Source organism: Dipodomys spectabilis, unplaced genomic scaffold (genome assembly GCF_019054845.1).
Source record: "Dipodomys spectabilis isolate Male_0828 unplaced genomic scaffold, ASM1905484v1 ptg000002l, whole genome shotgun sequence".
Classification (NCBI taxonomy): Eukaryota; Metazoa; Chordata; class Mammalia; order Rodentia; family Heteromyidae; genus Dipodomys; species Dipodomys spectabilis.
This window is the reverse complement of record NW_024870679.1, coordinates 14,981,644-14,996,303: the sequence shown is the minus strand read 5'-3', so window position 1 is coordinate 14,996,303 and position 14,660 is coordinate 14,981,644. Positions and strand designations below refer to the sequence as shown.

The 14,660-nt window shown below is 48.2% G+C and overlaps 1 protein-coding gene across 1 annotated transcript; it reads right to left on the bottom strand.

Moving 5' to 3' along the window:
• Positions 1 to 461: 461 nt before the first annotated feature.
• Positions 462 to 13,039, bottom strand: F3 (coagulation factor III, tissue factor). Its single transcript, XM_042678554.1, has 6 exons — positions 12,871 to 13,039; positions 11,890 to 11,995; positions 7,456 to 7,655; positions 4,424 to 4,602; positions 3,272 to 3,431; positions 462 to 1,666 (listed from the first exon to the last, which is right to left on the bottom strand). Exons 1-6 carry the CDS (start codon positions 12,968 to 12,970, stop codon positions 1,533 to 1,535), a joined length of 879 nt encoding a protein of 292 aa, XP_042534488.1. The 5' UTR covers positions 12,971 to 13,039; the 3' UTR covers positions 462 to 1,532.
• Between the last annotated feature and the right edge of the window lie 1,621 nt (positions 13,040 to 14,660).

The window sequence follows — 14,660 nt, the reverse complement described above, 5'->3', positions numbered from 1 at the left end:
CACCAGGTGCCGTGGTCTGGTCTTACTTAGTTTTTATCCTAGCCCAAGAGATGATGTCTCTTCTTGTTACTAAGGACTCAAGCCTGCATTTTCTTTATTGGTTACCAGGGTGATAGGGTAACGTATAAGAAAGTTAGAAAACTCCAACTGTCAATGAAAGGTCCCTACTGGGGGGCAGGGGCTATCTTTTGGAGACAAAAGCACACATTCTCATCTCAGCCAGCTGGCAATGGGGATTGGGCCTGGTTGAAGCTGGAGGATGATGAAGTCAGTGGAGAGTTCCCACTCCATTTTTTTTTCACTCCACTGATAAGAATTCATGCCCTTGGCATGGCTGGTTACAAACACCACAGATGACAGTTACAACTGTTAAGTCAAGTAGGAAATAATACCAGGAAACAGCAGTACCAGAAAGTATCAGTAGACAATGGTGACTGGTTACAAGATGGAGAGAGAAAAGATTGCTTCTTCTCATAGCTGTATTTACCTGACAGTTACCAAAGTGTGGCCCAAGTGAAAAATGAAGAAAAGTTGTGATACAGCAATGAAAACTTCAGAACTATTCCTTACTGCAGCAGAAATGACCAATGCAAAAACCAAACCATAAATAATAAAGACAAGATGTGACAAATCCGATCGCTTCAATTCCCAGACACCTTTGTTTATATAAAAGTATATTAAATAAATTATCTCCATATATACAAATAGCACCTATATAAATAGAATATCCCCATATACAAAACCTTCTTTAAAATCATATAAATATATACAATGTGAACCATCCAACCTTTAAGTACCTTAAATCATAAACTCTGTAGTTTCTTTGTAGTAATAATCTTATAAAAATATAATTAGCTGTCCAAAGTTGATCACCACCACGTCAGTTAAAGTGCTAAATTGTGATGTACATCAAAAAAAGTGCCCAAAGTAGAAATCCCCTACATCAAATAGGTTCATATAAAAGTCTGACAATTGCTTTCAACTTCCAAAAAGTATTCCTAGGGGAAAACAAACAAACAAATACCCAAACCTAAACACCATGTCACAATAAGATGGAGACTAGAAAATTCTACCCACTTTCCATTTCATGTTCCCACAGCCTTTGAAGCCAGGTTCTCAAAATGCTTCCTGCGGGGGGAGTCCACCCAGGACATCTTCCACGCCTATCTTTTTCACTCGATGCCTGGATAGCCTACATTCTTCTCGAGTTCGGAACAGACCGTCACAGGCATGATCTGTGCAAAAGCTGCCTTAGTGTTAAATAAGTCAAACTGACAACTTCAGAGTGAGCTGTACCGTTGGTTATGTTGCAAAATGACAAACGCTGCTGTCAAGATCAGAATGCCGACTGTAGTGAACAGGTCACAGAAGGAACTTCTGTGAAGCCAGGGCCTTCATGCTGTCCCTTCCTCGTTGTGCTTCCATATATTCTGCTCACTCTCCGGTCCTCGTGGAGTTTCCATACATTCTGCAGTCTCACACATTCAGGGCCTCAGTGCTGAGCAGCAGGTGCAGCCTTGGCCACACTTCCTCTATGCCAAGTTGAGCGGTGAGTTCTCCTTCCCGCTCCTCCCCCGCCTGCCTCTTCTGCACTTGTACAGGGAGACAGACAGGACAACGATCAAGATAACCGCCATAATGACCACGGCTCCCACGATGAGCATTTCTGCAAAATGAAAGGCACCAAGTCAGCTCCGAGGTCGCTGTGGCATGGAGCGGTGAGCAGAATTCAGGACATGACCACCCCATGTTACATCATCCCGGGTTTTATTTTGCGCAATTTGATATTTCTCTCTTCCACTTTCTACCAAACTTAGATGAGGAAAGAATCTGTCAAAGGCTAGATGTGGAAGAGGATTTGACAATGGCTCAAGCATTAATGGGGACACTTAGTGACGTGTGCAGATGAGAGAAGACCCACGTAGCCGGAGGGAGGCAGAACTGATGGGAGCACATGGTTACATGGCAGCCGTCTGTGACAGGCCCATAGGACAAGATGAATAGCAGAGATGACCAGGAGGTGTCCCTGGGACTCTGGTAAAGAAGGGACCACAACTGGCAGGTAAGGCAGCTTCCTGAGAGAGGCAGACACCCTCCGAGAAGCAGAAGCTCACTGCCTACAAAGGCAGAGGGTGTGGAAGTAGAGCAGGACTTCTTAAAAAATTAAAAAATTTAATTTTTTCCCCCCAATCATCTGTGCTTGAACTTCATCTGGGCCTGGGCACTGTCCCTGAGCTCCTTTTTCTACAGGCTAGCACTCTTATCCCTTAGCCACAACGCCACTTCTGGCATTTTCTGTGATTAACTGGGGAAAAGAGTCTCAAGGACTTTCCTGCCCGGGCTGGCTTTGAACAGTGATCCTCAGATCTCAGCCTCCTGAGTAGTTAGGATTACAGGCGTGAGCCACTGGCTCACCCATACCTGGCTAAAGTTTTTATTTTATTCTTGTGTCAGTGCTGAGGCTTGAACTCAGGGCCTAACCCTCTTGCTTGGCTTTTCTGCTCAGGGCTAGTGATCTACCACTTAAGCCACACTTCCACTTTCAGTTTTTTGTCGTTTTTTTTTTTTCTGATTAATTGGAGATAAGCATCTCCAGAGGCCTCAAACTGTAATCCTCAGTTCTCAGCCTCTCGAGTAGCTAGGATGCTGGGCCAGAGCAGGCACTTTAGGATGGGAGACTGTGAAGTGTGGGGAAGGCCCAGGCAGGCAGGGCCCAAGGGAGACAGAGGCGTCTGTAAAAGCAACAGCTGGAGAGAGTATTCAAAGGTTGTTGGGATTTTAAAAGCTTCCCTTAACAAGGAGTGTAACAGAGTGTTACTAACACTCTGACTCTTCTTATTCCCCGGAAAGTACTCAGAGCACTTTGCTGGAAAGCCTGGAGGGCCACGCGCAGGCTTCCTGCCTGGGGCCCAGGTGCGGAAGGTCAGGGCTGCGGTCTGGGTACGCATGCGCACACCGACCGTGGCCACAGATCACCATGTCACACACTGCAGCTGCTTCAGAAACCACTTGCCAGGGGCAGAACACAGGTAGGGAAAGATGCCAAATCCTAAACATCATCTGCATCCCCAGCACTTCACGGGGAGACTGGCATGCGGCAGCTGTCCTAGAAATGCACGATCATGACTCCATTCTGAACAGAACCCCAAACAAACTCTACAGTTCCTAAGGCAGCTGCTCCCTGAGCGCTTAAACAAAACCAAGACATCATCCGCCCGGCAATGGGTCCCCCAGTCTGTCCGGGAGCTGATGACGGGGAAGAGCCACTGACCTCTGAACACACCCTTCTCCGGGCTGGTACACTCAAAGATGCTTTCTGGACTCTTCGGGTTGACTTTTCGGGACAGAATCACAGCTTGCACAGTGAAGCAGTAGCCTTTTCCTTTATCCACATCAACCAGAAACTCATTAGTGTTTGTCTTGGCTGTTTTCTATGAAAAAAAGATAAGGAATTCTGAATCCAGCCTTCAGTTCTTTCTCTCTGTTAAACTGCTGCCGAAGCCGCCAAGTGGGGTGTCCGCAGAGCTCTGTGCAGAGCACAAGCCACTCGGCTAGACAGCTGGCCACAGAACTGTCATGGACACCGTGGCCGAGGCGGACGGAGTCCAGTGTGCGCACATTTAGCCTCCTGAAGACATCTCTTCAGGACAGGGAAGGTGGGAAGTTCCAATAATTGAACAGACATTGTTTGAGGGCTGGGGCCATAGTTTAGTGGTGGAGAACTTGTCTAGCATGCAAGATCTTGAGCAACCATCTCCAGCATCTCTCTCTCTCTCTCAAACACACACACACACACACACACTTTCTAACATATCATACACACACAAACATACACACACACCACATACACACACACATATTTTATTTTATTTTTGTGCCAGTCTTGGGGCTTGAACTTAGGGCCTAGGCACTTTCCTTAAACTTCTTTTGCTCTAGACTACCACTCTACCATTTGAGCCACAGCACCACTTCCACTTTTTTCTGAGTACTTTATTGGAGATAAGAGTCTCACAGACTTTCCTGCTTAGGCTGGCTTTGTACTGTGATCCTCAGATCTCAGCCTCCCAAATAGGTACGATTACAGGCCACGTAGTAGGCTTTATTTTTAAGAATTAAAGGAAAGTAAAATTTGCCTTAGGGATTCTTAAGAGAGATCTTAAGATCTGTGAGAGGCGATAGGACAAAGATAATGTAGTCCAGGCCAGGGCTGAGGCTCCGGGCCCAAAGTCGCAGGCAGCTGAAAGCCACAGGCACAGCCAGGACCTGGTGTCTCCCCTCCCCATCCCCCACTGCTCCCAGCCTCGAAGCCACCCCTGTACAGCCAGAGTTGAATTGGGGGAAAAGTGGGTGCAGAAATTTAGAATTTACCAATTAAAACAAGGCATTAAAAAAAAAAAAAAAACAGCAGAAAAAAAGTTCTCACCTTTCCCGTACTTGAAGCTCTCCAATAATAAAGGGTATAACTTAAGTTTTTGCCAAAAACATCATGTAGACTTAGGAACGTGCCGTTGCTTCTGACTAGCGTGCGTGTGTCTTCTACCGTCACGTTCAGTTTTGTCCCAACTTGCTCAAAACTCTGTATTGTTGGCTGCCCGAGTTTTGCTGAAATGTAGAAAAAGAGCTTGGGTGGAATCGAAGAACTCTTTGCAGAGTAAACCTCATTCAGTTATCACAGTGAACAATATCACCTCTTATATAAAATACCTGCATAGAATCCACTGGGGGGCCGGTGCGGTGCTGTTGCTCTAGGGGCCCACAGTGATCCTAAGACAGTCACCAGTAGTGCCAGCCAAAGGGAGGAAAATGGAGGTACATATGCATTATCCCAGGTATGTGGGAAGGAGGCTATACATAGGAGGATCAAAGTCTGAGGCTGGCTTCAGGCAAATAGTGATACCTTATCTGAAAAAGAACTTGAAAGCTAAAAGGGCCAAAGGTGTGGCTCAAATGTAAGTATCATACTGGCTGGCAAGCTCAAAGCTCTGAATTCAAACCCCAGTACTGAGAAAAAGAAACCAGGCAGAAAGAAAGCAAGGGGAAAACAATAAAGTTAAATTTAATGCTCTAATGTACCTCGAATATCATAATTTTGGCAGGTAATCCACAGAAGCACTTGTGCAGATATTTACATTTTTTTTTTAAGATTTAGTCCATATTTTACACTTACAGCATTCGCTGTATTTAAGTTCTATGGACTATGTGGTTATGACTCCTAGTCTAAACCAGCATGGTTGTGCAAGATTCCTTGTTTAGGTACAGTACACCATTTCCTGGGCTGTGTAAGAGCCCAGGAAATGTCCAGGATGCATCAAAGGCTCAGTTTTAACTGCTTGGTTTCAGCAAAAGTTTAATCATCTCCTGCGCTTTGGTTGAATGATGGAAAAAAACACTCCAGGCATTAAATAGTCATTCTAGGTCAGCCCCTGTATGAAGTATATGTGTGAGGGTTTTTACACAAAATCCACAGAAAATACTGTCGTGAACCAATACAGGATTTGAGTTGAATTACAAAAACTCGAGAACTGCAAAAGGAAACCACGAGGATGTCCTCAGCCAGGGGAGAATGCTCATCATGATCCTTCTGTTGCTGGCATTGACTCGAGCCCAATGCCATAGAGACACAAGAATCAAGGAGTTTGAAGACAGAGTCTTGTCCATGGGGATGCTGGGAGAAAGGCAGCTATTACGTAATTAGATAGTAGGGAAGATGCCTGAAGGAAAAGGTTGGTGGACTGTCTCTCACTCATCTTGTCACCACCATGACCTGGAGAAATTGTCCTCTGCCACAGGGTGGTCAGAGTGACACCTAGCAAAACCAGGGGTATAATTCCTTCACTCCGGTCAGCAGGCCTCAGAAGAGAAGCTGGTTTTTGTTTATTTACGGTCATTCTGGGTTTTGAACTCAGGGACTCCTATTTACCAGGCAGGTGCTCTACCACTTGAGCCATGCCCCCAGCTTTTTGGATTTCATTTGTTTTCAGGTGGGCCTTGCTAACTTTTACCTGGGCAGGCCTTAGATGGGAGATTCTTCTACTTCCCTATCTGAGGAACTGGGGCCACAGGAACATACTACCATGCTCTTTTTGTCTAGGCTGTTCTTAAACCTTGATCCTCCTGTCTCTACCTCCTTAGTAGCTGTGACTACAACTATGTACCATCATGACCAGCCCATAGGTGTTGTTAATATGATGCAAGTGTTTATAAAATATCTAGTTTCGAACCATAGTAGTGACCCTCCCCCAAAATGGAAGCTCCCTATTTGGTAGGAGATATGATTAGATCCTTTGGCAACTCACAAGGGCAAAGGTGAAGAGGAAAGCTTCCTCTACTTTCTTCTCTTTTTATTTTTTTGCCAGTCCTGGAGCTTGAAACTCAGGCCTGGACACTGTCCCTGAGCTGCTCTGTGCTCAAGACTAATGAGTCACAGCGCCACTTCCAGCTTTTCCTTTTTATGTGGTACTGAAGAATTGAACCCAGGGCTTCATGTATGCTAGGCAAGCACTCTACCACTGAGCCACCTTCCTAGTCCCACACCCTCTACTTTCCAAACCAGCATGCAGGAGTAGAGTTGAGAGCTGGCAGGTGCTGGCATGCAATGGGACTCAGATCCAATGTAGTAAAGAAAAGCCTCACTGTAGGCTCATGGGCTTTCCCACGCGTTCATGCCCATTGGGGAAAACCCTGAACTGGGATTCCTGAGAGGACCAAGACTTCAGGATGTGATGTATCCTGACGGAATATCCGCAGGAAAAGCCCAAACCTCAGCCTTGGTGGTTCCACAGCTCCACCCCTTGTCATGCAACTACATATTCAGCTGAGTAAGGACGGAGGGGCAGACCAGAGGAGAAAAAGTGACTGGGTGACCCTATTGTCATGTTGTCATGAACTGAATGCTCGCATTCTATGACCCTCCTGCCACAGCTGCAGGGAGGGAGGAGGGCTGTGGCTCTGCCAAGTTCTGAGAGGGAAGGGGGGGGAGAGGGAGGAGAGAGGAGAGACAGAGACAGAGACACAGAGAGAGAGAGAGAGAGAGAGAGAGAGAGAGAGGGGGGGGGAGGTGTTTATGCATATGCATACATATATACATACATTAATAAATACTTATAAAGTATATTATAAAGTATCTATTTTTAAATTGAGTAGCCATGGAGAGGGGTCACAAGCCACAAGGACATTCAGAAGCTTAAAACAAGAAGGAAGGTATTAGCTGGGTACCAATGGCTCATACCTGTAATCCTAGCTACTCAGGAGACTGAGATCTGAGGATTGAGGTTCAAAGCCAGCCCAAGCAGGAAAGTCTGTGAGACTCTTATCTCCAATAAACCACCAGAAAACTGGAAGTGGTGCTGCGGCTCAAGTGGTAGAACACTCACCTTGAGCTGAAGAGTTTAAGCCTCAAGACCAAGCCAAAAAAAAAAAAAAAAAAAGGAAGGTATTACAACCCGAGTTACTTACTGTCCAAGTAAGGTATGAATTTCGGGGAGTTTGCCGAGGGAGGTTCTCCAACAAAATCTGTATGATGTAAGTTCCCAGGCAGGTGAGACAGGACCCGGGCCTCGTACGTCTGGTATATGTCCTGCACAATCTCGTCAGTAATGTCACACTCCGTGCTCGTTGTGGAGAAGCATTTGTTTTTCCAGTCTCCAAATCCAGAGCTGGAGAAAGGAAGGAAGAAAAAGAAATGGAATGGAGTGGTGTGTTTCTCACAGGACACGTGGCTCCCAGCATGCTCCCCTACCCACCCTGGGGAGGTAGAGCCACGAAGCAACCCCCTGCTGGCTCGGTCCTTATCCCTGGTCTTACAAAATGCAATTGGGTGACTTGATCAAACACACACACACACACACACACACACACACAGCTGGACTTGGGGCCAGACATCAGTTTGACTCCTAGGTTTGCGCTTTTATTAAATATCGCCCTCAAAATGGAGGTGCTTGTCAAGATTATTGGAAGAAAGCAGTTTTCTATCAAGACCCAATTATTATTACAGTCTGCATATTAATGGTATTGTATTAGTTAAATTTGGTCCATCACATTCTATAGTCCAAGTGAGTAGGTAGTAATAAAGTCTACCAAATACCGTAGTTCTACGTATAATTATATTCTATCATGATCATTATTGACATGGTTATTAATTATTTATTAACTCTTCTGGTATAATACCAGATCCTTTATACACCTTACTTCATTTGATATAATTCTTCCAAGAAGATACCATATATATATAACTTATAATTTCAAATATATAAACTTATTATACATAAAAGGATATAAACATACAAATTTATAATATATAATTATATTACATATAATTTATTTTTTTCATATGTGCAGACATGGAAGCTCAGAGACACTAAGTAACTTCCAAGGTCACCTAGCTGAGCAGTGGCAGACCTGGGTCAGTTTGCCTTACTATACAGCATGCTAACTGTGAACAGTGAACGATTTGAGAATAAAGTTACAGGTAGTTCTCATCTAACAAATTCAGAGGCTATCATGCTTCCTTTTCTCTCTTATTTTGCTTTTTTTTTTTTGGCAATCTGGAGTTTAAATCCAGGGCCTTGCTCTTGCTCGGGAGGTACTCTACTACCGAAGTCACATTCCCAGCAATTTTTTTTTTTCTTTAGTAGTTTAGAGGCTGGTCATGGACTTTGATCCTCCTGCTACGTCTCTCGCGTGTCTAGGATTACAATTAGCTGTAAAACACCAGGTCTAGACCATGTCTTCCTTTTGTAAAACACCACCAAAGAGGAAACGAACAACAAACAAACAACTCTTGAAAATGAAATTCTTCTAAAGGACCCAAACAATCACAGGTCAAGTATTTCTGTCCCTTCATGAGCATTTTTCCCTCCCACACTCACAGCGTGGCAGAAGTCACTACTCGGCCCTTCTACACAGGCCTGTAGGAGTTCCGCCCATACTCAAGGCAGATGCTACCTCTTTTCTCCAGGCGTCTGCAGCTCACCATGCCTGGCACTGATCTTGTTCCCTGTCTGTCCCCTGCGGGCCCTGGCACTGCCCCTCACCCCTGACATTGAAGAACTCTGTGATTTATTTTGTAGTCGTGGTCCTGACTCGGGCTTCCTCGTTGCCTGGCAGCTGGGTCTGCCTGTAGGGTTTGCCTGTGTGTGAGGCAGTACCTTTACAGTTAGACTTAAAACACTGTGCTCACCACATAGCTCTAACTGCTAACACCACACCCAAGAGCCATAAATAAATGTGGCTCTAAAACGCTGATGTAAGGAACCAGCCTGAAAGAATCTGATACGTTTATTCTTCATCCTAAAACCTGCAGATTAGCATTGGAATATTTTGGCTTGTTTTATATTTTGTCTGTGATAAGCAGAGAGGCTGTTTGGGTCCAGAATAACCCAAAATGCCTTCTCATTCTGTTTCTTCCGTGTTAAGAAGCGAAGGGGACTGTAATGGGCAAGCAGGACTTGGCCAGCTGGGCTTAGGCAAGGACGCAGTCGGGAGCACGTGGCTCTGGTGCCTCTACCTCACACGCAGGGCCAGGCACTCCATGGCAAAATGTAGTCCAAGACCCCACGTCACCTTGAGCCTGTGCCGACGGGTTATGAAGGGCAAGTCTCCCGGGAGATCCTCTGGATTTTTTAAAACACTTTGAGGTTCCTCTAGATATTGCAGAACCACAAATCCAACAAGTAACTAAAACAGTCCAACAGAACAGAGATGGCCATGAACGTAGCATGGAGGCTCCTTTCTGGAAGCCTTTGAAATTTCACTTTAGAATTCAGAACATCTCCATAGGGGTCACTCAGACCAAAGACACCGGCACTTCCCCTACACCCACTAAGATCAGCTTCCCAAGGGGTTGTGTGTGTGTGTGTGTGTGGAGGAGGGGGGAAGTGCTCTTGGCCAGGCCAATGGCAGGAGACAAGATCTGGCTTGGAAGAGTAGATAAGCTATTTCCTTGAGGGAGGGAAACCTCGAGGGATGGAGGCCCTCTGGGAGAGGGGGTGGGCAAAGATTCCTTTCTTCCCAGCTTGGAGCCCCTGGACTAGCAGAGCTCCCTGAGAAGTGACAGAGCAGGGCACACTGAGTCCCAGGCCTGCAGGGCTTTCGCTACCAGTAAGAGTTGGCATAAATCCCTCTTTTCTTAGAGTATCACTGTCCTCATCTTAAAAAAGTGTCTGCGAGGAGCCTCCACTGGGGATTACAAGGTGAATCTCAGCTGTGATTATATATATACTCCTAGGCCTGCCCAGCTTGAGCCCAGCTGGCTGGGCGCTGGGGATCCGCGTTCACTTCTCCAAGCTGTGCCCTCCACTCTCATGTTTGCAAATCAGAAGTGTGCTTAAAAAATGATCATCTTAAACTCAAGCTCAAGAACTTCCAATTAATAAAGGCCTCCATGTCATAGACATGAATCGTAAGTGCACTTCTAGGTGTTTCTTCACATACTTAGTCTTTTCCAAAATGTAATTTCACTGTCTTAAGGTAACTTCAGGGGTGTTACAGCAAATTTCATAACTAATTCTTAACTAGTAAGAATGTGATCTGACAAGTCTGAACATAATTGTAGTCATTATTTTGGGCTATGAAATTCCTTTCTCTCTCTCTCTCTCTCTCTTCTTCTTCTTCTTCTTTTTTTGTGGGTCGTGGGGCTTGAACTCTGGGCCTGGGCGCTGTCCCTGCACTCTTCAGCTCAAGGTGAGCACTCTACTGCTTAAGCCACCACGCCACTTCCAGCTTTCTACTGGTTTATTGGAGATAGGAGTCTCACAGTCTTTCCTCCTCGGGCTGGCTTTGAACCATGATCCTCAGATTTCAGCCTCCTGAGTAGCTAGGATTACAGGCGTGAGCCACCAGCGCCCAGTGCGCACTCTCTCTCTCTCTCTCTCTCATACACACACACACACACACACACCCACACACACACACACACACATACACGCACACACATATACTCTTTCACTCTCTATACATGCATACGTACATATCTATACATGGACACACACATACAAGTTCTCTTCTGTGTGTGTTTGGCAATTGACATGGAGTTCATTTTGAAAAGCGAGACTATCCATCTAAGAGAATTATCCACACACCTAGGAGTTGCAATCCTAATGCTATAAAAACGCAAGTAGAACAACAAAACATAAAGGCAAACATTACTGCCAGGGACACTTTGTATCTTTATACCATTACTGTTAAAATAATTTCCACACTAGCTATCCTCTATTTCTTAAGATTTCAACCGAGACTCCTTAAACACCTCAGAAGCCCCAAATTTGCTAGTGGTAAAAACCATCATGGAAAATATATGCTACATCCTGGACACTAAGATCCACTATGCTGAATTACCTGCTTCTGCGGAGAGCTGTCAATCAGCGGTGAGGCTTTGAAAGGGCCAGGCAGCCCCAGACAGTTGTGGGCACAGACAACGGCTTCTTTTCTGTGCCTTACTGACTCAGAAATTTGGCCTTCTCCAAGATGATGTATGCAACGAAGTTTTGATTCACAGAGTCCAGAGATTAATGAATCAAACACGGCTTCAAGGTAGCACATGCCTCCCCTTCTGTTACATGTGGCTCACAGACTAGACAGTTAATAGCCACAGAAGGACACCTGTGCCTATAGAACATTAGAAAAAACCACGCTCACCTCTCCACACCTTATGGTCCACTTATCAATCTTCCTATCACTTCCAAAAAACGTTTTAAAGACCAGAAATGTTACTAGCTTGATAGAATATAACACAGGCCAGCAGATCACCATGAATTCCCTTCTCTTTATCACCTGCTGCACAACCTGTTCTAATAAACACCTTTGACAACATCTATTCAGCCCAGAAGAGGAATGTCAAAAACCTTAATATTCTCTCTCCCCCTTGGGTTTGTCTTTTTGGACCTAGCTTACCTTATCTGAACGGTGTACACATGATTGATGGGTTTGGGTTCCCACTCCAAAATTGTCTTGAAATTAGTTGATTTCCAAGTTAAATTATAGGCTCTATCAGGAGTGCCTTGGGACACAGAGAAACAGCTATTATTAACACGCACCTCCCACTCCATGATCTTGTGCTGCCTGTATAAAACCACCTCCCTGGCCTCCACCACCATCCACTTCACATTTTTTTTTTTTTCCAATCACAATAACTTTGCTACTAATTTATCAAGAAGGACAGAAAAAGAAATCTTCCAATAGGTTCTGGACCCAGATTTCCATCGTATCATCAAACCCTGTTACACCTTGGCCTGCGTGCACCCCAAGAGCCCTTCCTGTGGCAAGGGGCTGGCTCTGGCAGCTTGGCACCAGAGGATTTAGGCTCAACCCCCCAGGACCAGGCCCCAGGACTTAGGAAAAGGGCAGATCTCACATGTTGTGAGCAAGTTAGGAATGCTTACAAACAAAAATACAACCCTCTTGAGCTTTTCCACTTTTATCTAGAAGAATCTCAGTCCTCAAATACCACTGGGCACAGGGCAGACCCGGGGCAGGCGGGGCGCAGAGTTTGGCGAGGGTTGCTTTATAATTAGGGTCTCCCGCGCCCAGCACTCAGGTGTTCCCCAGTCTCCGCTAGTCCAGGCCGGTCCACCCACAACCCGATCGCTTCTATCCACACCCGGAGCCACGGGCCGCCCACGGCACGCTAGGCACGACCCCTGCCCCGGGCTCGCCAGTCACTGGCAAGTTCTTCCCCCAGTTCGCTCCGGAGCCAGGGATCCTTTTATGCACCCGCCACGGGCGCCCGGGGCCAACACCTCTGGGGCCGCGGGGTCTGGGGCGCGAGCGACCCTTTCCACCACGGCTGGGTGAGGGGCGCGGGAGGGGGGGGGTCCCTCGGAGAACCAGGGCGGTCCCCTGTCCCCCCGAGTCTCCAGGGCTGGTGTCACTCACCCGCAGCTCCAGCCACCTGGGCGAGGACCCAGCCAAGCAGCAGCGTCCGCGGGGCGGCGATCTCGGGGTGCGGGAGCCGGGGCCGGGCGGAGACCTCCATGTCCCGGGGCTGGCGGCGAGGTCCAGTGGGTTTCGCGGCGGGCGCGGGCGCCTGGGGCAATGGGAGAAGACGCGGGCGTGCGGGCGGCCCCCGATTGTGCCCGAGCCCGCGCGCGGGGCGCGTTATGAAGGGCCGGAGGACGCCCGCGCCTCCGGGCCCCGCACCGCCCCCCCAGGGGCTCCTCCCGCCTCTCCGGGGCTCCGCCCCCTCCCCGCCCGGAGCCCCGCCCACCCCGCGCCCCGCCCCGGCGGCTCTTCCCACCCCTACCCCCACCCCCCGCCCGCCTCCTCGCGCCCTCGCCTCCCGGTCCCAGGCCCCCTCCTCCCCCGCCAGGAAACCCCGGGACCCCCGCAGAGCTGACTCCCGCGTGGTTCCCCGCGCGGGCGGGGCCAGGTGTTGGGGGAGCCGGACGCCCCCGCCGCCGCCGGTCCCCCCACGGTGCCCGCAGGTCTACGGGAAGAAGGAGAAGGCGCGTGGGAGGCCCGGGCGCGGGACCCGCTGCGTGGCCACCAGGAGGCAGCGCTGGCCTGGCCGGCGGGGACCGGCCAGCGGGGATGTGGTCTGGAGTTGGGGGCTCTGGGCAGCGGAGGACGCCTCTGCCTCGAGGCTTGGCCACGTCACGGTGGGCAGGGTAGATGGGCAAGTTACCCCCCCCCCCCCAGCCCCTACCCCGGCCCACTCCGGGGCGCAGGTGCCCGCCCTTCGTCTCAGATCCACACGTGAGAGTCCACAGCACAAGCGCATGCAGAGGCGTCTGGTCTGACCAAGCGAAAGTCGAGAAGCTGGGACAATGCTGGGAGCCTGGTGCCTCACGTCTGAACTCTGAGAATCCAGGTTTGAAGCCAGCCCGGCAAGAAAGCCCAGGACACTCTTATCCCCAGTGAACCAGCAAAAAAGCCAGAGGGGAGCTGTGCCTCAAGTGGTAGAGCAGCACCAACCTTGAATGAGAAAACGAAGGGACAGAATCGTGAGTTCAAGACCCAACACACACACACACACACACACACTGCTGGGGCAGAGGCTCACAGGAGAGGAGGAAGAGGAACGGTGAATAGCCACAGTCAGAGACTCTGTGCATATGTGAAAAATAGAACAGAAAAACCTTGACTGGTAGAGAAGGGACTGTGGGAAGGGGAGAACAAAAGCAAGGATCACGGATGAAGATGTACTGCACACTTCAATCAATCAATCAGCCGAAATATCCCGTGCCCATGTGGTCCAGCTGGCAGCGGGGGTCGCGGGGACAGCCTGGATCCTGGCCTTTGTCTCTGAGAGACTTCTAGCACGACTTCTGCAGCCCTGAGCTTCCAGAAAGGACGGTGCTCCCATTAGAGAAGACAGCTGTGGGTCGGAGGAAGTTCCATCCAGGGGCAGACAAACCACAAACGAAATAGAAATGGATTTTGTGGCTATATTTCCCCCCCCCCCCCCTTCTTCTTCTTCCTTGTTATTCCTGCCCATGGGTTGGGAATTGACTCCAGTTCCTTCCACATGCTGAGCACACCTCTACCGCAGAGCCACTAATTTGAGGCTTTGGTTTTTCGGAATTATTTTCTGGCTTTCCCTTTCTGGGCTTTGCTGTGAAATGGTCAGGTGTGAGAGAGTTGATTATCCTTTAATGTGGTATTGTAACTGTCTTAGCAAAGTATCTCCCACCATTACTTTCTTCTCCCTCCTCCTTTTTCTTCTT

What these genes read in the sequence shown, in the direction of transcription:
- F3 (XM_042678554.1), bottom strand. Translation starts at nt 12,970, where the DNA reads ATGGAGGTCTCCGCCCGGCCCCGGCTCCCGCACCCCGAGATCGCCGCC. An exon ending in CCAGGTGGCTGGAGCTGCGG is followed by an intron (nt 11,996 to 12,870) that starts GTGAGTGACACC and finishes CTGTGTCCCAAG; the next exon opens with GCACTCCTGATAGAGCCTAT. An exon ending in GTGTACACCGTTCAGATAAG is followed by an intron (nt 7,656 to 11,889) that starts GTAAGCTAGGTC and finishes TCCTTTCTCCAG; the next exon opens with CTCTGGATTTGGAGACTGGA.